A 23,713-nucleotide genomic window follows, 5' to 3' on the forward strand; every position below is an offset into this window, starting at 1 on the left:
AGGAAACCCACACAAGGGGCAGAGTGGAGGGGGCAGCATCCCCGCAGGAGGGGACAGAGACAGCCACAAATATCATTTAATAACCCTACAATTTAATCACACCTTGACTCATTGTCTCTTCCACCTGCAGCCAGCACAGCACCCAGAACTCCCTGCCATCCCACCATGCCCCATCCCATACAGGTGGGAAGCTCCTCTTGCTCTTCCAAGGGGTTTCTGTCCCCTGGAAATCCCAGCCTGGCACCCACTGCGATGCCAGGAACATCTCAGTGACCATCTGCATCCTCAGGCAACTCTTGGGGGTCCTGCCCCTCTCTGAGACCCCACTGGGTTGAGCAGCCTCTCTCCAGTCTCTTCCTTCATCCCAAACTCCTGTCTTCAGAAAACCATCCAGCAGGAGACTGGCAGGACCAAGCATTGATTTTGGCTTGGTTTTCCAAGCCTTTGGACAAGGCTTCCTGCTCTGTTCATCCTTCCTTCTCTCCAGCCCACAGGGAGCAGGTTTTTGCTGCCATTCCCAGCCAGCACAGCTCACAACATGGTCCTGTTTCCATCTCTTGTCAGCTCCAGGTTTTCCTTATTCTGCTGCCTCCTCACACCCAGCAATTTTCCACCCAACTTTCATCCCCCTCCTGGCTGGTGCTGCCTCCAAAGGGTTTTTCCAAAGTTCTGGAGGAGCTGCACCCTCCCAGAGTGGGACCTGGACAGGTGACAGACAGCTGGTGGTGGCTGGTCCCCATCCTCAGGGATTGGAGATGGCTCCTCCAGAATGAACGTGTCCCATCAAGGTGTGAAACCGTGGAAACCTCCCTGCCCCATCCCTTGTGTCCCGGGGTGGGGGTAACAAGGGGAGGCTGGGAGTGACTGGGAGACAAGTGGGAATAACAGGGGGACAACTGTGGGCCTTGAGAAGAGAATCCAGTGGCCGACTGCGCTCACTGGGAGCAACTGGAGCAGCTGCGAGTGACTGGGAGTAGGTGAGGAGGAGAGAGGAGTGACTGATGGCAGCTGAGGGGGCAGATGTAGAATGATGTGAGAGAATCCAGCAGGCACCTGGAAGTAAGTGGGAATGACTGGGAGGCAGCAGCAGGCCTACAGGAGAGAATCCAGTGGGCAACTGGGATCTGCTGGGTGTAACTGGCACTAACTGGGGCAGGTGGGGGTAATTGGGAGTGGGTGAGGGGCAGTGAGGGAGAACTAGAGGAGCTGAGGTTGGCTGGGGAGACAACATAGGGTTATGGGAGAGAGTCCAGCCAGCAACTGGGAGTGAGTGGGTGCTGCTGGGGGCAGTACAGGGCAGGCAGGTGAGACTGTGCCGCAACACGTTGTGCCTGCGGGTGACTGTGGGCAGCTGGGGGCAGGCAGGGTGATGTGTGGGGCACCAGGGAGCGGCTGGGCGCAGCCGTGAGGCGCTGCTGGCCACCGGGACCAGTCTGGAGGAACTTGGAGGAACTGGGGAGTGCCGGAGGCGGCACCGGGACCGCGGGGCGATGACCACGCCCCCTGCGCGAAGCCACGCCCCTTTAGACACGCCCTTCGCTGTGGCCACGCCCCCATCCCTGCCCCGGCGCCGGGCGGGTGTCGCGGCGCGATGACGTAAGCGGGAGCGCGGCGCGCGGCGCGGCCTGTCCGCCATGGCGAAGACCGTGGCCTATTTCTACGACCCGGACGTGGGGAACTTCCACTACGGTGCGAGCGGGGCCGGGCGGGGCCGGGCCGGCACCGGGGCTGGGCAGCGGAGCGGCCGCCATGGGGCTGGGGCCGCGCCGGCTGGAGGCGGGGGTGTGGCCCGGCCCGTCTTCCCCCGTCCCCGTCCCTCTGTCCCCGCTCCCCTCCCCGTCCCCGTTCCCACCTCTCCTCAGCCCCGGCCGCGCTCGGAGCTGCAGCGGAGCGTGGTGCCCGGCGGGCGGCGGCAGCGGCCGTTGTGCCGCCGCAGCCCCGTTAATCCCCGCGCGGTTCCGTTCCAGGCGCGGGGCACCCCATGAAGCCGCATCGCCTGGCGCTCACGCACAGCCTGGTGCTGCACTACGGCCTCTACAAGAAAATGATCGTAAGCCACGCGTGTCCCCGGCCGGGCGGGGGGCTGGGGACAGGAGGACACGCACAGGGCTCAGAGTGTGGCAGGTTCCGGACCTGAACCCCCGGGGCTGGTTTCTCGGCCGCGTTGGTGGGTGACAGTGCTCGGTAATGGTTGTAGAGCTCAGTCCCGGGCTGTTGGTGCAGTTACAGAGGATTCCAAGGAGCTGGTGAGGTTAGGAAAAGAATTTTAGATGTTTAGACAGAAGGAAAGTTTTCTTGATCACTGAATTCCCAAATAAAACCACATCCAGTGCCGTGACGATGTGGAAATGCAGCACTTGGGGCGACTGTGGGGAGTCATTGCAAAGTTTCTCTTGCAGATTTTTGCTGTCACTGTGTGGATTTCCACAGGTAACTTCCCCAGAGTTGGGCTTTTCCTTGCAGGACCAACCAAAAAACATGTTCTGACCTAACATGTCTAAATGGTAAATCCCTGCCTGAAGGAGGCAGTGGGCAGAGCTTTACATTTTTAGTCCTGCAATTCTTTTTTAGGGGGTTATATTTTCCACAGGATGCCCCTGGGAAGCTGAAAACCTCAGAGACAGCTTCATCCCCAAACAGTCAGGGTCTGACAGGGTTAGGAGCAAATAAAACCAGGGATGTGGAGCACCTGGGACTGCAAAAAGTCCTGCTAATTCTGTGTTGTGGTTGTATTGTTTCTGCCTCCTTAAAATAAAAGGCTGTGATCACGTTGGGCTGGGTTTGCCTCTTCCCACCTCTCCCAGCCCAGGAACGTGGGTGGGATTTTGGGGAAGGGTAGAAGGAGCCAGGTTTGTTCTGCCAGCAGCTGAGTGGAGATTTCAGTCCGCTTTTTCCCTCTTTTTCTGTTTGATTCCCACATCCCTACTTCGAGAGCCTCTGGCTGTCCACTGAGAGCCATTTCTTCTCTCTCTGCCATCAGTTTTGGTCTGGTTTGGTTTAATGAACCCTTGGGATCCCTGGGAATGGTTCCTGCCTTCCCCCTCAGCAGCTGCTCCACGGAGTTGCCTCATCCCCTGTTGGATGAGCCTCTGAGAAACACCAAATTCTACAAATCCATGTGGAAAACACCAGGAGGGGAGAAGATGGGCTTGTTTTGGTTTATTGTGGCTCTGGAAATGAACAGGTTTCCTACTTAGCACAGAAAACAGGGACATAGTGCAGTTTTCCTGAGGAATTTCCTTTGGCGACCAGCTTGTGCATCTTCCTGTGATGTTCATGTTCCACATTTGCTATAAAGTGGTTGCTTTGAATAAGAGAAAAGATCTCTTATCAATTGAATTTCCTCTCCCAGTGGTGTTAATTTTTAACTTCCCTTCTACTGAGGTATGTGCCCTGAGTGCCAAACCTTTATTGTCACCAGATCCTGGATTTGGATCCATCCACCTCCCTGACCTTTTCCCCTCATTTTCCTTTCCAAAGGAAACAAAACTTAGGCAACTCTTCCATCTCTCTGGGAGGTTTCCCCAAATAATTTGGAACCTGCCAGTACATCTTACAGAGAGACCAGAACCACCCCTAGATCAAGGTCTTAAAATTGTGGAAAATTGGTGACTGAGGAAGGAATCACCCCCCACCCCCAGGGAAGGAAAAGCTGTGGTTGATTTTGCTGCCCAAGCAGGGGAACGTGCCATGGGGTAGGAAGAGTTTTTGTGGCAAGAGCTGCAGTCAGGAGAGGCAGGAGATGGATTTATGAAAGGAGAGCAGGTTTCATGGGGCAGCTGTTGAATTGAAATGGATACAAATGCCAGAGGTTTTTTAGCACATTTTTTTATGTATCTCGTGCAGGCCACGTGTCAGTTAGTTGAGATCTCTTCCAGCCCGAGGAAATGGAGCTTAGATGGGAAATAACTCCTGCTTTTGTCTCTGGAAGGTGTTCAAGCCCTACCAGGCGTCCCAGCACGACATGTGCCGCTTCCACTCGGAGGATTACATCGACTTCCTGCAGCGGGTGAGCCCCAACAACATGCAGGGCTTCACCAAGAGCCTCAACGCCTTCAACGTGGGCGATGACTGGTGAGTGCCCCAGGGCTGCTCCTGCCCCAGCAGCTCTTCTGGAGTGTCCCATTCCTGCCCTGTTTTTGAGCAGGATGAGGAGAGTGTCCCTCCTGTGTGGATAAGGGTATGGAGCCTCCTTGATTCCCTTCCCTTTCCTGGAGATGTTGCAGTGCTCCTTTTTGGCTCCAGATTTGGGGTTGGGTTGCAGACTTTGCTTGTTGTGGGAGAGCTTCCAGTTCTGGAAGGTGGCAGCTGTCTTTGTTAAGAATTTGAGTGCTGCTGGGGGACAAGGAACATCAGCCTGGTGGAGCAAGTCCAGAGGAGGCACCAGGATGATCAGGGAATGAAGCAGCTCTGCTGGGAGAGCTGGGATTGTTCACCCTGGAGAAGGGGAAGGGTGACCTAACTGTGGCCTTCCAGTACCTGGAGGAACTGACAAGAGAGCTGGAGAGGGACTAGGGACAAGGCCTGGAGAGACAGGACACAGGGAATGGCTTCCCTCTGCCAGAGGGCAGGGCTGGATGGGATACTGGGCAGGAATTGTTCCCTGGCAGGGTGGGCAGGGCTGGCACAGGGTGCCCAGAGCAGCTGTGGCTGCCCCTGGATCCCTGGCAGTGCCCAAGGCCAGGCTGGACACTGGGGCTTGGAGCAGCCTGGGACAGTGGGAGGTGTCCCTGCCATGGCAGGGGTGCCACTGGATGAATTTTAAGTTCTTTCCAGCCCGAATCATTCTGGAATTGAGAGCTATCACAGGCCCTTCCTCTCCTGTGGCATCATGTCCCAGCTGTGGGCAGGACAGACTCTGACAGGTTTTGGGAACAGTTCTGAAACAGAACCTCAGAAAGGTTTTGGAAACCTTTTCAAGGCTGGTTTGGAAGCTTTGGGAATCATTACCAAATTCCCTGTGTTTTCCACTGTATTTGCAGCCAGGTCACTCCTCTCCTGAGGCTCAGTGACAAGTAGGGTCAGAGTGATCCTGATCCCAAATTAACTCTTTCACAGAGAACTGAGCTTTATTTGTGCTCAGGTGTTTGCCCTGGCCAGTTTGATTCCTGGCTGCACTCTGGAAAAAGGGGAGGAATGAGGTGTTCTGGCTTTGAATGTGATTTCTTTTTCAGCCCAGTGTTTCCAGGCCTCTTTGAATTTTGCTCTCGTTACACTGGGGCCTCCCTGCAGGGAGCAACACAGCTCAACAACAAGGTAAGGGGGTGAGGTGCTCATCTTTTGGAGCCCAGCTGGAGCTTTTCAGGAGGAGGAAGAGCCAGGAGGGTGTTGTGGGCTCCTGGGATGGGCAGGTGAAGTGGGAAGGAGGGTACAGGGCTGTTGTCACCATATTGTCACTTCAAACTCGCTTCTCTTTCCTCTCTTAGATCTGTGACATTGCCATAAACTGGGCAGGGGGCCTCCATCATGCCAAAAAGTTTGAGGTAATGAGGCAGATCTGTGGATTCCTCTTGTCTGTGAGGCCTGGGTTCTGTGTTGATCTCATCCTAAAGCTGTTGGGGTTTCTCTCTCTTCCAGGCTTCAGGCTTTTGTTACGTCAATGACATCGTGATTGGTATCCTGGAGCTGCTCAAGTAAGCACAGGGCAAGGACTGAACCCAGCTGGCTGCTTTGTGCTTTCCCTCTGCTTTTTTTCCTGTTTCCCTGCCTCTTTTGCCTTTCTGGAATCCAGGAAGCCCAAAGACTTCATTTTTGTTCTGGCCTTATCATTAAGACACAAGAAAGGGTTTGAGCATTGGAACATCTGACTCCAGTTGTGTTGCAGGGAGCTTGAGGGATACAGAAGAGTCCTTTAATCCCATTTCAGAGGCTCCTGAGCCTCAGTCTTTTTGCCACAGTGAGCCTTTTGTAGGTAAAGGCAAGTTTTGGTTCACTGGAGACACAAAAATGACTCAGATCTTTCTGGAGTTATTCGAGCACCTTAAGAACAGGACTTGGGCTGCTCATGGATGATCAAAGGACACTTGGTCTCCATAGAAAAGAGTTTGGTTGTATTTCATTTTCTAAAATGAAAAATAAATTCAGAATAAGAGGGAAAGTTACAGAAATGCCTTTACTTTCTTGAATTGAGCTGAGATTTTTTTTTTTAATTTTTCTTTTGTACTGCGAATGTCACTGAACCTCAGACAAGTTGTCATGGAATTAAAAAGGATTTGGAGTTGATCAGACTGTAGTTACATGATTGCTGGGAAGTTTACCTGCTCTCAGAGTCAGACCTCTGGGATGTGCTGAATTTCTTGTTCCCCCTTCCCTGCTCTGTTTGGAGCCCAGGGTTTCCCTGGATATCCCTGCACTCCCATTTGCTAATCCCATCCACCAGAGGCCTCAGATACAGCCCCGTTCCCCCTCATGGGATATTATTTATGTCCTTGTTCTTTCATTGCCTGTTTCCAGTAGCCATTTCTGCAGCAGGTGATTGCATTTTGAGTTTGGTTCTGTCTCTGTGTCTCTGCCTGCCTCTCCAGTAAATTTAGCCCAGCCTGGAATTTTTGGTGCTCACCAGCTGGGACACAGTGCTCCAGTTCCCACCTCCTCCATGCCAGCTTGCCTTTGATTTCCTGGTATGATTCAAATCACCAGAGCTCTTAAAGATTAACTATGAGCACATTGGAAACAAGAATCTGCAATTTTTGAACACGCAGCTGCTTAAACAAGTTCTTTTCCAAGGCATTTCCGGCCCCATCTAAAAACCTTTTTGTTCTAATGTCTGTTTCCAACCATTTCAGAGGAGAATGTTTTAAATATCAATTTCCAAGCACATTAAAAGATGGCTGAGTGTGTACAAATGCCTGGAACCCAAACTTTGCTGTATTCCCCAGGTATCACCCCCGTGTGCTGTACATCGACATCGATATCCATCACGGCGACGGGGTGCAGGAGGCTTTCTACCTGACAGACCGTGTCATGACAGTCTCATTTCACAAATATGGCAACTATTTCTTCCCTGGCACAGGTAGGTGTTTGATTTCTTGTGGGAACCTGCTCCAGAATGCCTTGGAAGCTGTGCTGGAGTAGAAAAGAGTAAATCACAAAATTGGAGCTGCAGGGGGAAATGGTAGGAGAAGGTGATTAGAGAGGAATAGAACAGTGGTTGCTTGTAAGAAAGAGGTCCTGATTAGGTGGAAAGACTCAGCCCAGCTCAGGTCTGGCCTTTGCACAGCTCTGGAGTCTCAGGGCTGCTGTGACTGTCCTGTTTTGCAGGTGACATGTATGAGGTTGGTGCAGAGAGTGGCCGTTACTACTGTCTCAACGTGCCCCTCCGAGATGGCATCGATGACCAAAGTAGGTGTTCCCCACCCTTCCCCCTTGGCCCCAGGGGTTTCCTGGTCCTTGTGCTCCAGAGCCATGACAAATCCACCTCTCTCTCCAAAGGTTATAAGCACCTCTTCCAGCCAGTCATTAACCAGGTGGTAGATTACTATCAGCCCACCTGCATAGTCCTGCAGGTAAGGAAGCACACCTCTGTGCACACATCCTTCAGAGGCTGCAGAGAGCTCAGAGGGCTGTGTCTGTGTTACCTTCTGTCCCCTGGTGTGGATCTGGAGGGCAATGCCAGAATTCCTTTGTTTTTCTGTTTCCCAGTGTGGTGCTGATTCTCTGGGTTGTGACCGGTTGGGATGTTTTAACCTCAGTATAAGAGGCCACGGGTAAGTACAGCAAGGCTGGGCACAGAAAAACCACCTGAAGGGCTCTGAGGAGACTCTGCTGTGAGGTTGAAGCATTGGCTTTGGCCTGTCAGCAGTTTTGGGTTTTTTTAACATTTGTGTGACTGGAGGGGGGCTGAGAATGAGGCTTTGTAGAAGGTGCTGCAGAGGTGTGGTGAAAGAGGAGAGGAGGCTGTGGAGATGTTCTGAGGGCTGGAGCCAGGCTGGGAAAGCTGGGATTGTTAACCTGGAGAGGAGAAGGTTCCAGAGAGACCTCAGAGCCTAAAGGGGCTCCAGGAGAGCTGCAGAGGGACTTGGATGGAGGGACAGGACCCAGGGAATGGCTTCCCACTGCCAGAGGGCAGGGCTGGATGGGAGATTGGGCAGGAATTGTTCCCTGGCAGGGTGGGCAGGCCCTGGCACAGGGTGCCCAGAGCAGCTGTGGCTGCCCCTGGATCCCTGGCAGTGCCCAAGGCCAGGCTGGACACTGGGGCTGGGAGCAGCCTGGGACAGTGGGAGGTGTCCCTGCCATGGCAGGGGTGGGATTGGGATGAACCCAAAGGTCCTTTCCAGCCCAACCCCTGTGATGGTGATTCCTGGGTGGAAGCTCCAGGCGTATCTCACCAGCCATGGTGGTGTTGGAGTTCAGGGGGACATTTCTGACATCTGAACCTGTGCTGCAGTTTGCAGCTCTGGCATTTTCCTGTTTGGGGTTTGTAGGGAGTGTGTGGAGTACGTGAAGAGCTTCAACATTCCCCTGCTGGTGCTGGGAGGAGGAGGTTACACGGTCCGGAACGTGGCTCGGTGCTGGTGAGTCCTCTCTGCCTGGGGAGGGGCACTGCTTGGGCACTTCTGTGGGATTTGTCCCTGCATTTCCCATGTCCCTTTTAGGGAACTGAGCTCCTCTTTTTCCATGTTTTCAGGACTTATGAAACGTCCTTGCTCGTAGATGAACCAATTAGTGACGAGCTCCCATACAGTGGTAAGTTGGAGTTGCCTTTTTTTCCTCATTAGCTCAGCTGAAATTCTTGGGATGTTCTATTCTGCATTGACCAGGGCCAAAGTGTCAGAACATCCTGACCTTGGAGATGGCCTTAGCCATGCCTCGAAGTGTCCAAGGCCAGGGTTTGGTCTAATGGAATATGTCCCTTCCTGTGGCAGGGGGTTGGAATGAGATGAGATTTAAGGTCTCTTCCAACCCAAACCATTCTGTGGTCTCCCACCACCCACTTTACTGGGCAGACACAGCTGTGTGTCCGTGTGGTTTAGTCTGCACCATTTCGTGCTGTTTGCCCTGTTGTTGTGTGCAATCCCTTGCACTCACAGTTGAGTATCACTGTGCTTTGTAAGCTCTGCTCTCTCCCAGGAGATGAGCTCTGCTCTCTGCACAGCTTCTGGCCCTCTGTGCTCTAACTGTGCCTCCTTCCATCTCAGAGTACTTCGAATACTTCGCTCCAGACTTCACCCTTCACCCTGATGTCAGCACGAGGATCGAGAATCAGAACTCGAGGCAGGTGAGTGCTCACAGCCATGCTGCAGTATCAGCTTTGAACTCCCAAAACCCTGTGGTTGATGGTCTGTCCTGTGAAACCAGCTGGAGCCCATGGCAAAACAACAGTGAAAAACAACAGCTGGGTTCCCTTTGTGTTTTTTGTGAGCTTGAGTGTCAGTAATTGAATTCTCCCACCCGCTCTGCTCTGATAAGTGACTTCTTGCACAATTTTGTTGCTCTTGGCCACCACAGAGGTGGTGCAGGCAGGTGACAGAGCTGTGACACATCCCACTGTGGTGATCCCTGTGTTCTGTCCCTGCAGTACCTGGATCAGATCAGGCAGACAATATTTGAGAACCTGAAGATGCTGAACCACGCTCCCAGTGTGCAGATCCACGACGTCCCCTCCGACCTGCTCAGCTACGACCGCACGGATGAGCCCGACCCCGAGGAGAGGGGCTCCGAGGAAAACTACAGCAGGTACCAGAGCTTGTCCTGGAGCAGTGGCTTCCCCTTCTGTCCCTGGGAGGGATACAGAGGAATCCTTCTGAGTCCTAGAACCGTAGAATCCCATGATTTGGGATTGGAAGGATCCCGTCTCGTTCTCATGGGCAGGGAAGTCACTTCTGAGTCTCTAGTTTTACCCAAGGAGTTTGTGTTCGCCAAATATGACATTCCCTCAGGTCCCAAGGGTTCCAGGTCTCTCTGTCCTCCCTGACAGGGATTTCTCTCCCCCCAGGCCTGAAGCTCCCAACGAGTTTTATGATGGTGACCACGACAATGACAAGGAGAGCGACGTGGAGATCTGAGGGCTGTGCCCTGGGCTCTGGACTGCGGGGCCTCCCGCTTGGACACAGGTGCTTGGAGCACATAACTGGGCCCTGCAGGAGCCAGTTTAGCCCTCTCTTCACCTTAGATTGCATGTGGTGGCAGCAGAGACAGCCCCACTGCAGGCTCCTGCCACCAGGAGAGGCACAGAGGTGACGTCTGTTCCTTGTCACCGTGTCACAGTTCCGTCTGGCACCACTGTGGGAATGGAGCCATGCTGAGTCCCGGCTGGCAGCTGTGTGACTGCCCTCAGAGCCTGAGCCACGCTCCATGACTCCCATGCAGGCTCCTGCCAGCCAGGTGGGAACTGGAGCAGCTGTGCCTACGATCTCTGCCTGTCTGCAGCAGCTCAGGATCCATCCTGCTGTCCCTGACCTCCACTCAGGTACCGCCCTGCTGTCCTCTCATTGGGGAGCCTGCACTGAGAGCTGCTGCTCCTGATGTCCCTTCTAACCAGCTGATGCTCCACAGCTCCAGGAATTACTGGAGCAGACCAGATCACTTGTGGGGTAGGGGTCAGGATGTCCTTGGATCAGGGAGCAGCTCGATGGAGTGGGATGGAAGGATGTGTGCAGAGCACAGGCTCATTCTTCTCCCCACACCCAGATCTGCATTTACAAATGATTCTGCAGCACTTTGCTGACTTGGACACAACCTCCCTGTTGTGTTTATTCCTTGGGAGGCGTTAATCCCTGTGGAACAGAGGTTTGGCTACCCAGGTCAGCACTTAGTTTGTCCTGCACCTCTAATGTAGCTTCCAGCTGTGTTTCCCAAATTCACACATGGTCCTGCTGTGTGTCAGCAGGAGATCTGAGCTGTTTGCTCTGAGAGGAAACAGGTCCCTGGGCTGTACCCAGCAGATGTTGCTTTGCTGCTGGGTGAGGGAAGCAGCTTCCTGCAAGTGCTCTGTTCCTGCCCTCACCCAGCAGAGATTTCTCTTGGCCATCCTTCCAGTCCCAGATTTCGCTGCTCCTTCTCCCCAGTCCTCACCTGGTACCTGTAGTGGTTTGGAACGTGCTGTTTGGGGAGGTGGGGGGGTTCAGCCTCTGTCTGTACGGTTCTGTTTGTTTACTGATGTCTTTGAACATTAAAGAAGAGGCAGTATTTTTCTTACCTGACCTGGTGTTTGTCTGTTTAATCCCCATACCTTTTTGGCTCCTGTTCTCCCAAGGCTCAAGCATATCCCTGGCAGGGTAATGTCATCTCCACTGTCTGAAGGAATGGAGGGAGTTCTCCTCAGAATAAATGTTGGTGAGTTTTTGGCATCACTGCACATGAGGGGAGCACCCTGAACTCCCTTTCAGGGAGTAGACACTCCTCCTAGGCCTCTCAGTCCGGCAAAAGCTTTGCAGGAAGCTGCAGAGCCAATTGAGGAGATCTTTCCTTCAGTTATTTTAAATGCCATGATTTCTGTGAGCTGCAGTGTTTACAGCAGCCTCTGCACCTTGCACTCTCACTGTCCCCGAGCCCTTTTGGGGACTTTTGTAGCTCTTGTCACTAAAACATGAAGCAGACAGTAAGTCAGGGTTACTCCCAATGAGTGCCCAGGGAAATCCCTCACAAATACATTGTGGTAGAATTAGACTGGGGATGGAGAAGGATGACCAAAGGTCTAACACAGCTCTTGTGTGAGGAAGGATTTGGTGGATCAGGATCCTTCAGCTGAGGAGGGAGAGCTGAGCTGGGAAAGGAGTCATGTCATAACCATGAGTGTCAAGAGAGGGTTTCTCCAAATACCAGCCCACAAAAGCAGAGACTACCAGGGCCTGGAGTGCCAGGACACAGGGAATGGCTTCCCACTGCCAGAGGGCAGGGCTGGATGGGATTTTGGGAAGGAATTCCTCCCTGAGAGTGGGGAGAGGCCCTGGCACAAGGTGCCCAGAGAAGCTGTGGCTGCCCCAACACTGGAAATACCCCTGATGGAAGGGTATTTTCCCCTGAAACAGGCTCAATTCTCTGTTTCAGTGTGCCTGTGCAGAGCTGTGCTTGGACACCAGGTGGCAGCTGGATCACTGGAGTTCTATGGAGGCTCCATGGCCCTGCTGCAGTCTCTGTGTGCAGAAACTGCACCCCCAGCATGGAGTTTTGGGGTGGGAGCAGAGTCCTGGCTGTGCTCTCAGAGAGGTCTGGGGGTCCTGGGGCACTGTCAGAGGCCTGGCTGTCACCAGGGCACAGGAGCTGGGTTTGCTCCTCTGTGATTTCCCTGTGTGAGCTCCCACATGGGCCCAGCAAATCCCTTGGCACCAGGAGCAGGGCCAGGCTGGCACTGCCCTTTCTCCAGAGAATGGCCCAGAGATTCCCTCCCCAAGAGCAATGAATGCTCTGTCTTAATTTCTCATAAAGGATCACATAAAATACATTTATTTTTTTCCTGCTTTACCTGACCCTGTCCTTGGCTGTGTTGGTCCCACAGCTCCACAACACAGCAACCCCAAGTTCCTGAACTCACTGCACCGTCTCCTGGAGCTCAGGCTGTTCCACAAGTGTGGCATGAGCTGTGCCTGGGTAGGAAATGTGGCTAAGAACATCCTCATCGTTCTGTGTGCTCTCCAATGCCTGCTTTCCCTGTGGAAGACACCCAGCACACACTGGCACTGACAGGAGCTGATTTTGGGCTGTGCTGCCCAGCCAGGTCTGGCTTTCACCCCTCTAAGCCTGTTCCTCCCTTCCCTCATCCCAGGAGACCCAAGGAGTCAGGAGCATTCCCTGCTGCCCCTCCAGGCACTGCCACAGCCCAGGATGGTGTCCCATCCCCAGGATAAGGTGCAGCACAGCCATGGGGGTGTCACCTCTTCCCCTTCTCTGATCTTTTAGGGACTGAGAGTTTGGGGATGGAAGAGTGTTTCAGTCATCTCCCTCCCTCTGTGCTGAGCAAAGGGGAAGCTTGGCAGGTACTGACTCACCTGAGTGTCCTGATTGTCTTCTGTTAACCGAATTTCAAAGGTGGAGATGGCCATGGGACTTGGGAGTGTGGATTCGATTCTTCCTGAGGCAGAATTAACCTGCAGGAAGGAAAACCAGGGGTATTTCCTGAAGGTCTGTGCTGCTGAGCTCAGCCCTGCCCGTGTGGGGCCAGTTGGTGACAATTCAGGTCCTGCAGGATGGGGCCTACCTGGGCTGCCAGGGCACTGCAGAACCCAGCAGGGGCAGTTTGCTCCTGCTGCACATCCATGGCCTTCCCTGTGTGAATTTCTGGCCTGACAAATCCTCTGCCTCCCCACTGCTCCCATTTCAGTTTAAACCCCTCTCCCCTTGTCCTGTCACCACAGGCTCTAGTTCAAAGCCTCTCTCCACCTTCCCTATAAGCTCAGCTCCATCAGTGCCAGGGCCTGTCCAAATCTCCCTTCCAAACACAACCTGAATTAATTCCTCTCAGCATTACCCTACCACCTTCATTGGGCATTTCCTCTGTCCAGTCCAAACCTGCCTTCTTCCAGTGTAAAACCCTTCTTCCCCCTTCTGTCATGGCAGGCCGTGGTCAAAAGTCTCTCTGCACCTCTCTTATCAGCCCCTTTAGCTGTGGGAAGCTCCAGACAAGGTGTCCCCACACAGTGCCCCCAGTCTGATGTCACTGGGGAAGATACCAAATACTGCAGGTCCCAGTGTGGACCCACACGTCACTGGTTTCCATTTGGACCTGGGGATATTGTCTGTAACCCCTTGGATGGAGCTCCCCAGGAATTCCTTACCCATCCTACATGATCCAGAGCATTTCTGGGAGTCAGTGACCCCATAAGGCCAGATCCAGGATGGATTTCACTCCTGACACAAGGATCTGGAGATGCCCTGAATGGGCAGGGACTTCACCCACCCAAGCTGGGGTCAGGGCCCTGAGCACCTTGTGTGGATCCAAATCAAAGTTTCTCTGGAGAGTGAAGCTTTGGGCTTTCCTGGCAGTCCCAAAATTCCTGTTCCTGGTTCTCTGCACATCTTTCCAACATCCCTGTGTGCTCTCCCTGTGCCCTCAGATTCCCAGGAGGCTCTGGCATCCCTTCCTCCTGCTCACAGATGTCTGGCTGCAGCCATCAGGATCTTCTCCAGCCAAAACCTCCCTCCCCTTTCTTGTCCATCCCAGTGTCCCCAGCACTGTCACCTTTGGGATTCTGCAGGTGTGGCTCCTCTTCCTCCATCCATTCCAGATGTGCCAACATTTGCTGAGAAGTGGCAGCAAACAGGGACAGAAACTTCTCTCTCCCTCTGGAATTTTCTCATGAAAAATGGAGAAATCTGTCCACAAACCAGGAGCTGGAAAATCCAAAACTTTCTGCTGAGAACAATGAACAGGGGGAGCTCACCAGGGTCCTTCCAGCATCACGGGATGATTGAGAGTCAAAGGGTCCTCTGGAGGGATCAGGCCCATTCCTCCTGCCCCAAGTAAGGCCAATTCAAAAGTTAGGGATTGTTCAGGGCACTTTGTGGTCAAGTTGGAGTCCCTGCAAGGCCAGACGTTGTCCCAGCTCCTCTCTCAGCATGACTGAGCTCCCTTCTCTGGTATTTAACCACCCTTGTGAAAATATTCCCTTTAAATAAATCAGGATTTCCCTGACTGAAGCTGGTGGCTCTCACCCCTTCACCTTCTCCCTGCTCTTGCTTCTTCCTTTCTCCTGGAGAGGTGTTGGGGAGCACACACTGACAGCACCAGGGTGCTCTGACAGGGCTCTGGGAGCAGCACTGGTGGGAATCAACCTTCCTTTGCTTTCTGCAGGAGACAGGTCTCTGTCTGGAGAACTTTCTCCCTGGACTTTGCAAGTGAGAACGATTTCTGCAGGATGTGTGGGGTACCTGCTCCCTGTGAGCCCTGGGACAGTGGTGTGAGGGCTGAAATCATTCCCAGCCTCACACATGCAGTCTGTAAGTACAGGTAGGGTGTGGGCTGGTCTGGGAAGTGTTTGTACATTCCCTGGATCCCACCTGTGTTCATCAGAGCCTGGAGGGAACTTTTCACCTCACAAACTTTCTGTAGCACAGCTGAGATTTTTAGCAGGGGTTTACACCCCACACCAGGCACTGGTGTGTCCTGCTTGTCTTGGACTGACTCCTCCTGATGTTTTAGGGCCAGCAGCTCTTCTCCTGCCGTTCCAGTACAGCCCTGGGGCACTGGCCTGGTCCAGCCACAGCAGCCATCCTGCTCCAGGTGTTCTCCTGGGTGGAAGTGATGCTTTGAACAGAGGACACGTGGAAAAGTGAGCAGGAGTGAGGTCAGGCTGTGTCCCAGGAGTGAATCTTTGGGAGTGAGGAGCTGCTGCTGTCCCCATCACTGCTGTCACTGCAGTGGCTTCACCTGGGGACAGTCCCCTGCCACCCCTCCCTTTTGGGGAGCTGCAGGTGGCACCTGCGCCCAGCACTGGGGTGCAGCTCCTGCCTGTCCCAGGGCGCTGCCAGTGCCAGGAGCGCTCGGGCTGTTACTGCTGGGCTCCGTGCTGGTGCCTGGGGCTGACTGGGAGGCACTGGGGGCCGGGCCGGGTCCGCAGAGCCCACCACACTCCCGCGACCTGCCTGCACTGGGACACCACCACTGAGGAGTGAATTTTTGGGGCAATTTAAACTTTGAGAAGCCCCCGATTGAACCCTGAGTTAGGCCAAGGAGTTCTGGAAAGGCTTTCTGGCTTTATGCGGGTGTCGGGGGCGTTCCGGCCGTGGAATTGGGGGTTTTGCCCGGGCCCCCCTGTGCTGTCCCCGTGTCCCTGCAGTGTCGCTTTCATCCGCCAGGTGCGCGCAGTTGAGCCGCGCTGGCGCCGCTCCAGGGATGAGCTCAGCGCGCCGGGATTGGGAGCCGGGATCAGCTGCTCCGCTGACGTGGCGCTGACGCGGACCCGCATCCTTCCCTGCATCCTCCCCTGCATCCCCCCGCATCCCCCGGCTCCCCCCGTGACCTCCTTTCGCAGACAAAGACGGGAAGTGCTGCTGCGTGCGGATCCCGCCCCTCCATCCACCCATCCACCCATCCACCCATCCATCCCCCCTCCTTCCCCCCGCCCCGAACCGGGAAAAAACAGCTCAGCTCCTATTTCAGGGAGCTTTTGTCCTCCCGAAGAGCTTTCTTTGGGACATTTGTCTCTCTTTGTTCCGCCCGTGACGGGAACATAATTGGGAGTGGGTCTCCATCTGCTGCCGGGGGAAAAGGAGGGGTCCCGGCCCAAACCCCCCGGCGCACAAAGGCAGCACCCGCAGCCTTCAGGGCGCTTCGTCACGGGCACTCGGGGGCCAGGAGCAGGGATTTGTAGGGGTTTGTGCCATGAGATGTATCAGGGATTGTGAATTCTCGCTGTTGTGGGGTTCCCACGTCTCTCCGGTGCCTCCCACACCGGCAGTGCCAGGCGATCCCAAATCCTGCCTTCCCACAGCTCTGCCCGTGCCCTGCCCAGCCCGGGGGCACCCCGATGTGTCCCTTGTGCTTTCCCGGCGCTGCCAGGCTGAGTCACCGGGCTGTGCCGGGAATACAGCCGGCCCTGGAGCCCCAGAGCCAGGCCTTGCAACTTTTCCATGGGATGAGCAGTCCTGGCACCTGATGCCCCTTTTCATGGCAAAAACACCCTCTCCTCAAGTCCCACTTCCCTGCCAAGCTCCTGCTGTGCCAGTGCCACCCTCACTCGTCCCCTGCCATGCAGGGGGACATGCCCCAATTATTTTAAATATGTATATAAATGACAGTATTAAACCAAGCCGTGCCGGGTGTCCCATGCTGGTGTCCTCCACTCCCTTCACTCCCAGGCATCACCGGAGAGCTCCAGCTCCGGGTCATCCCACAAAAAGCTCTGCTCTCTCCCAGGAGAGGTCTCTGGAGGTCTCTGTGCTGTTATATAAATGATAGAAGTTATATAAGACCTTTCCCTGTGCAGTTTTTTTGGGGGGTCAGAGCTGATTCCCCACACCCAGCCGGTGCCAGGCTCTCCCCTCACCGCCTGGGTGGGGTCACCGGGCTCAGGTTGGTCCTGGGCACCCCATTCCTGCCTCAATTCCATCCTCCAGTGCTGGCATTTTGCCTCCCATCACCTCCACCAGTGCTTTCTCTGCCTCTGCTATTTTTAAAGGCTCCTTGCTTTTCTTCCTCATCCCCTCAGTGTTTAAATTCTAGCCCAAAAATTGGTGATCCTGGATTTTTTTTTTCGTGGTTTTTTCACCTCCTTCCTGAGTGATGCCTTTTGGCCCTTTTTTGACTGATCTTGGGAAAAAAATTTTGCAAGATTTCCTTGTAAATATCAGCCTCAGATGCAGCTGGGTTTGGCCCTACCCTGGCACACTGCTGCCTTGAAATACTCAGGGAGCAGCCTGCAGGTTTTCCATGTACCTTTTCATCCCTAAACCTTTCCTGGGGACCACACCTGGTCACCCCATTCCAGGTGAGTGCTGGTTCTGCCTTTATATCCATCTTAAACCCTTTTTCTCACCCCACAAGAGAAAACACCAGGGTTTGGGAGTTCATACTTACTAGAAATTAAATTTAATGAAATTTCTCACACATGGAAAATTATCTCAATATGTGGGGCAGGGACATTCATGTTTAAGAGCCGTGTGTGTGAAATATGTTGGTTTTAATACAAATTGCTGTCATTTTCCTGAAGATTTTGAGTGTTAACACAGCAAGGAAAAAAGAAGTGTAAAAATGGAAGAAGAGGCAACCAGGAGAGCTCAGGTGACAGCACCTCAGAAGCTTTTTAAGCAAAAATAATTTCAGCCTCATATCCAGCAGGATTTGGCCCTAAATGGGGTCACCCCATTTCAGCCTGGGGCTGGTCCTCCCCTCATCTCCACCTTTAACCCTTTCTCCCATCCCACAAGAGGAAACACAAAGTTTTGGGTGGAACTTAATAGAAATGAAATCTAAAGAGTTTTTTTCAACCTTGGAAAATTAAATAATTGTGTGGGCCACTGGCAGTAATCTTTAGGAGTTGTGTGTACGAAATATGTTGGTTTTAATATAATTTGCTGCCCTTTTCCTGAGGATTTTAAATGTAACACAGCATGGAAAATAGAAGTGAAATAGGAGAGGGAGAGCCAACCAGGGGGTAACAAGGCTGCTGAAAATTTTTAGGCAAAAATAATTTCAGCCTCGTATCCAGCAGGATTTGGCCCTAAATGGGGTCACCCCATTTCAGGTGGGGGCTGATTCTCCCCTCATGTCCACCTTTAACCCTTTCTCCCATCCCACAAGAGGAAACACAAAGTTTTGGGTGCCAGTCCTAATGTGGAACTTTAAAGAAATTAAATTCAAAGTTCTTTTTTCAAACCTGGAAAATGATATAATTGTGTGGGGCACTGGCAATAATTTTTAGGAGTTGTGGGTGTGACATCCACTGGATTTAATACAAAATACTCTCCTTTTCCTGAGGATTTTCAATGTAACACAGCAAGGAAAATTAAAGTGCAAAAGTGGAGAGAGATGCAACCAGGGGACCTCAGGGGGTCACAAGGCCGCTGAAAATTTTTAAACAAAAATAATTTCAGCCTCAGATGCAACAGGATTTGGCCCTACACTGACACAGTCCTGGCTTAAGGGTTGGCAGGGTTTTCCATGAGCCCTTCATCCCTAAACCTTTCCTGGGGACCACATCTGATCACCCCATTTCGGGTGAGTCCTGTTATATCCATTTTTAACCCTTTTTGGCATCTCATGAGAGAAAACACAAAGTTTTGGGTGTTATCCTAATGTGTAACTTCAAATAAATGAAATTTAATGGGTTTTCTCAAACCTGAAAAATTCTATAATTTTGCGTGGCATAGTAAATAATTTTTAGGACCTGTTTGTGTGAAATGCTTTGATTTTTAGACAAAATACTGTTAATTTTGGGGCAGTTTTGAGTGTAACACAGCAAGGAAAATACAAATGTAAAATACACGGCAGGGAGAGGCAACCAGGAGAACTCAGTGAGTCACAAGGCTGCTGAAGCTTTTTAATTCAATAGTTTGGCTATCACAAGAATTTTAATCATCCGGTTAGGAAAATTTGGGGGTTTTTCTTTGCCTGGAGCCTGTGGGGCCGGAGCAGTGCTGGCGAGCTCCGTGCCCTCCCCAGGCTCATCCAGCAGCAGAGGGTGCTCGTGCACTGCTGAGCAAATCCTGCTTCTCCCTCAGCCATCTTAGGGAAAGGTTTCTCTTCCCTGCAGTCTCCATTTTATGTTCCTGACGCAGAGAATAAAAAGGTCAGCGCGGAGGGGAGGGAGGATGGGTTTGGGGGGGAATGCGGGATGTGCTGAGGCAGATCTTGGCTGAGGTTTTGGGGCTGCCAGGGCGGAATGTGGGGCTGGAGAGGGGGCACTGAGGGGCTGGTACCCAGAGGGATGCAGGGAGAGGGGCTGCAGGGCACAGAGGGCAGGATTGGGTAGGAGGGAGGTGGAATTCCCTCTGAAATGCTGCTTGGGAGCCCCCTGGCTGCCCCCAGGGCTGGGGGTACCCCCTCCCTGCATCCCTGCATCCCTGCATCCCTCCTGCCCCAGGATGCTGCAGCTGCAGCGGTGCTTTTTTTAAGCCCCGTCTCCACAGGAGGCTGAGCAGATCCCGCAGGCTGCGGGAGCAGGATGGAGCTCAGGATGGAGCTCAGGATGGAGCTCAGGATGGAGCTCAGGATGGAGCTCAGCTTTCAGCCCTTGCCAGGCTCCCCAGCCCAGAGGGACTTTCCTGTTTCCATTGTTCGGGACACCGAGATCTGTCCTTGCTCTTTCTTTCCTTCCTGCCTGCCCACGTTCGGGAGGGGGGGTTGGCTGTCCCAGATCCACGACCAAAATCCTGGCAGCAGCACCTTTCCCAGCTGTGTGGAGAGTCCCTGCGCTGCTCTGGAGCAATTGTTGTCATCATCCCTATTTTGGGAGCCTTTTTTGGTAACTCATGGCTGCATCCTCCGTGTGGGGCAATGCTGAGGGGTGAGCAGGCATATGGGATATGAAACAGCCCTGGGATCCAAACCGCTCCAGTTTCACTCAGCTCACCAAGGATGCTCAGAGATGGGCTCAGGGGGCTGCAGTCCCCCCTGGCCCGGCCTCTGTGTGCCCTGTGATCAGGACAGCACCTCTCTGCCTTCCACGAGGGGTCTGTGAACCTCCCAAGGCTTCCTTTGGGATTGTCTGTGAGTTTTCCAGGCTAAGGGGTGCAGTTTCAGGGGTTGGGGAGGGATTTTTTGTGGCATCTCACACGTGAGAACCGAAGTGCTGGGCCCTCACCTTTACAGGAGTGTGCACAGAGATAATCACGGGTGTCAGTGCAGCCAACAAACTTCCAACCAGCCCGAGCTGCCAGCTCCAAAACCTGCCCGAGGAGTGCATTAAATACTTCCAAATTCGGGCCAAGTCCATCAGCAAACTTGTACAAAAGTCCCCGGAAGAGCTGCCTTGTGGCAGTCAGTTTGGCTGAGTCTGCTCAGGCAGCTCATCCATCAGAGCCAGGCGTGGGGAGAAATCCCTGTGGGACCGATCCCGCAGATCTCTTCCTTATCCCGCTTGTCCTACATCCCGTTTATCCCCAAACTCTTTTATTCCTTTCCTAAAAACCTGCTTTTGCAGCTCAATGGAGCTTTTCGGTCTGTTTTCACCCAGCTGCTCCGTCCCCTTCCCGCGGCCAGGCACGAGGATGCTCCCGGGGCTAGAAAACAACCATCACAAGAGCCTCTGCGGTTTCTGGGGACACTCAGCTCAGACAGAGCGACTTTTTCTTTAAATATCCCCAGCTAAAGCTCCCTTTGTCTGTGATGTAGCGGCTGCCTGGATGAAAATAGGTCAGCGATTCCGCGGCGGAGCGAGCGCTGGCCCCAGGCGCCGGGCGGGCGGCTCGGGGGGCTCGGGGAGGCAGCACGGCCATAGGCCAGCGCCGGCCGGGGGCTGAGCCCTGCCCTGCTGTAACCGGGCAGGAGCCGCTCCGGGGGGGAGCAGCATCCCCCGAGCGCACCGCTCGCCCGGCACGGGGGGGGATCTGTGCGCGATTTTCCCCCTTCTCGGGATGCCTTTTTGGGGGTTACCGAGAAACAGAGCCAGATAAAACAGATAAACGGGGCCAGATAAAATTAAGAGAATTAAAATATAAAAAATAAAATATAAAATAAAAAATGTAAAAAATAAAATCTAAAACATAAACCATAAAATATAAAACATAAAATATTTCAAATAAAATATACAATAATAAACAATAATATATAATATATAGTATAAAATATAGAATGTATTTCTTGAAGGGCCTTCAGGTACATTTCGGGCAGAAGAAGCCCCTCCCCAGGAGCTACAACCAAAAATGGGTCACGGGTTTTCGCACTTTTGTAAGTTTGGTTCGTTTGCATATTGAGATTAATCTTCCAATTACAGCTCCAGGTGAAGTCATTTACCCCAAGTTTGCTCATCCCAGCTCACTTTCGTTTACATTTTCCGGGCCTGAAGCAGTGAGGTGTCCTTGATCCCCATTCCTGGAGAGGAATTGTTGTGTCTGCCCAAAAGCGGGAAGCAGCAGCTCACACGGCGTGTGGAGTTTGGAGTCATACACTAAAGAATTGCAGGGTTACAAACACATGAAAAATACACAAGCGAAAATCCTCCGGCATTACTCGTGCTCGGGGCGCCGGTTCTGGCGGTTGTGGCCACCCCAGGATGGGCACAGCCCCAGTCCCCTCCCGTGGGGTGGAGTGAGGGACTCGCAGGGACCTTTTCCAGGTGAGATTCCCCGGAATGCTGTGGCACCATCCCAGGGAGGGGTGTCTGTGCCAGCCCCACTCCTCTGCCCCCAGCGGAGGGGCTTTAACCGGGCTGAGGAAATTTCGGGGCTGTGGCGTTGTGCATCTCCCGGTCGCTCTTCCAGCACCAACCTTTCCTGACTCATCCCATAAATCCCCTGGTTTTCAGGGTCTCACCCGGAGCTGGGATGTGCAGGTGGATTTTGAGGATATGTCAGGGTATCACCTGTGCATTGATCTCTTTTTCCAAGGCTGGAAAATGCTGTAATTTTGTGCAACGCTGGCAATAATTTTTAAGAGCAGCGTGAGTGAAATGTTTTGGGTTTAATACAAAATACTGGTCTTTTGGGGGGCATTTTGAATGTAACACAGCAAGGAAAATATAAGTGTAAAATAGGTGGCAGAGAGAGGCAACCAGGAGAACTCTGTGAGTCACAAGGCGGCTGAAGTTTTTAATCAAGTATTTTGTCTATCAAAGTATTTTAATCACCCGGTTAGGAAAATTTGGGGGGGGTAACTCTCTTTACCGAGGTTATCTCACTGGAGATATCCATGGATAGAGGAGCACTTCTCCTAAAAGGGAAGGCTGAGACAATTGGGATTGTTCAGCCAGCAGAAGAGGAGGATCTGAGGATACCTCAGAGCCCTTCCAGTGCCTAAAGGGGCTCCAGGAGAGCTGGAAAGGGATTTGGGACAAGGGATGGAGGGACAGTACAAGGACTCATGATTTTAACTAAAACTGGGGGGATTCAGACTGGACATAGGGCAGGAATTGTTCCCTGGCAGGGTGGGCAGGGCTGGCACAGGGTGCCCAGAGCAGCTGTGGCTGCCCCTGGATCCCTGGCAGTGCCCAGGGCCAGGCTGGACACTGGGGCTGGGAGCAGCCTGGGACAGTGGGAGGTGTCCCTGGGACAGTGGGAGGTGTCCCTGCCATGGCAGGGGTGGGATGGGATGGTCCTTTAATGTCCCTTCCAGCCCGAGCCATTCTGTGACTCCGTGTGACTTTTCATACAGACAGAGATCCTATCAGCACCTTCTTCTAAGGGAAAAATCGCCTTTATCCCTATCCCTTTATCGCTTTTCCCCCACTCACCTCCCTCTCCACCCTCCCTGCAGCACCTCTGCATTTCCCTTCGTGTCACACTAAAGGTGACCAGCCCGGCTCACACACACACACACATTTATCCTCCCAGTCTGCTGCTTGTGCTGAGCATCAGCCACAGCAGGAAAATTCCTTTTTCGCACGTGGGGAGGAGGGATAAATCGGAGAAAAGAGAGAAAAAGGGAAAGGGAAAACTGCCCGGTGGCCACCTGGGATGAGAAACAGCAGGAGTGTCCCTCAATAATCCCTTTCTCCAGAGCAGCCAGGAGCCCCCCAGGTACTTCTCCTACTCTTTGAACTTTCCCTTGCCAATCCCGAGGCTGAAGTGCTGATCGGAGCAGGCTTTGACTGGGAGCAGATGCGGCAGCGCTAATTACGCCTTAAGCTCAGCCCTGGGTGATGTTTAGCGCTTGTTTTAATGACCCTTGTCCCCTATTGTCGTCGTCTGAGGGTCCCGGGGTGAGGTCAGAGCACAAAGAAAGGGCAGGAAAAGGGAGAGGGGCACTCCCAGCAGCTGTAATTAACTCTACTAATCGCTTCCCACTGCCACACACAGCACAGGGCCGGGCTGATTTTAGGATAAGGTTTAGAGATCTGCAGCTTAGGGCACTGTGTGAGCTCGGGGCTAGTCTTAGCCCTGGATTTGGCAGTTTTCCCAAGGAGAAAGGCACTGGAAAATCTCTTCTGTCCCATCCCTTGTCTGGCAGCAAGGCCTTTATTTCCATAGTCTCCTTTTCTTCCCCATCCTGCTTCCTGGGAATGGTTTTTAGTTATAATCAGCCAGCAATGAATTAAAACTCTGTAAAAAAAAAAAAAAAAATTACTACCAATGACTTTTACCTCCTTGGACAGCAATTATTCCCCTTGCGCTGCTGAATTCCAGCTTTGTTCCCTAGATTTCCAGATAAACTGACCTGTAGGGACGGCAGCTTCACCATCAC

At 53.1% G+C, this 23,713-nt stretch overlaps 1 protein-coding gene across 3 annotated transcripts; it reads left to right on the forward strand.

Moving 5' to 3' along the window:
* Positions 1-1,554: 1,554 nt before the first annotated feature.
* Positions 1,555-11,141, forward strand: HDAC3 (histone deacetylase 3). 3 transcript variants are annotated; one of them, XM_066328890.1, is made up of 16 exons: positions 1,555-1,689; positions 1,968-2,050; positions 3,932-4,074; positions 5,175-5,256; positions 5,427-5,483; positions 5,578-5,633; positions 6,879-7,012; positions 7,261-7,341; positions 7,432-7,505; positions 7,642-7,706; positions 8,424-8,513; positions 8,627-8,685; positions 9,138-9,217; positions 9,518-9,675; positions 9,935-10,052; positions 10,207-11,141. In XM_066328890.1, exons 1-15 carry the CDS (start codon positions 1,635-1,637, stop codon positions 10,002-10,004), a joined length of 1,287 nt encoding a protein of 428 aa, XP_066184987.1. In that variant the 5' UTR covers positions 1,555-1,634; the 3' UTR covers positions 10,005-10,052; positions 10,207-11,141. The 3 variants fall into 3 exon arrangements, with proteins under 3 accessions (XP_066184987.1, XP_066184986.1, XP_066184988.1); XM_066328889.1 differs by having other exon boundaries at positions 9,935-11,141; XM_066328891.1 differs by lacking the exons at positions 5,175-5,256; positions 5,427-5,483; positions 5,578-5,633 and having other exon boundaries at positions 9,935-11,141.
* The last annotated feature ends 12,572 nt before the right edge of the window (positions 11,142-23,713 follow it).

Source organism: Sylvia atricapilla, chromosome 14 (assembly GCF_009819655.1).
Source record: "Sylvia atricapilla isolate bSylAtr1 chromosome 14, bSylAtr1.pri, whole genome shotgun sequence".
NCBI classification, from domain to species: domain Eukaryota; kingdom Metazoa; phylum Chordata; class Aves; order Passeriformes; family Sylviidae; genus Sylvia; species Sylvia atricapilla.

What these genes read in the sequence shown, in the direction of transcription:
- HDAC3 (XM_066328889.1), top strand. Translation starts at nt 1,635, where the DNA reads ATGGCGAAGACCGTGGCCTATTTCTACGACCCGGACGTGGGGAACTTC. An exon ending in CCACCTGCATAGTCCTGCAG is followed by an intron (nt 7,506 to 7,641) that starts GTAAGGAAGCAC and finishes TCTGTTTCCCAG; the next exon opens with TGTGGTGCTGATTCTCTGGG. An exon ending in TGACGAGCTCCCATACAGTG is followed by an intron (nt 8,686 to 9,137) that starts GTAAGTTGGAGT and finishes CTTCCATCTCAG; the next exon opens with AGTACTTCGAATACTTCGCT.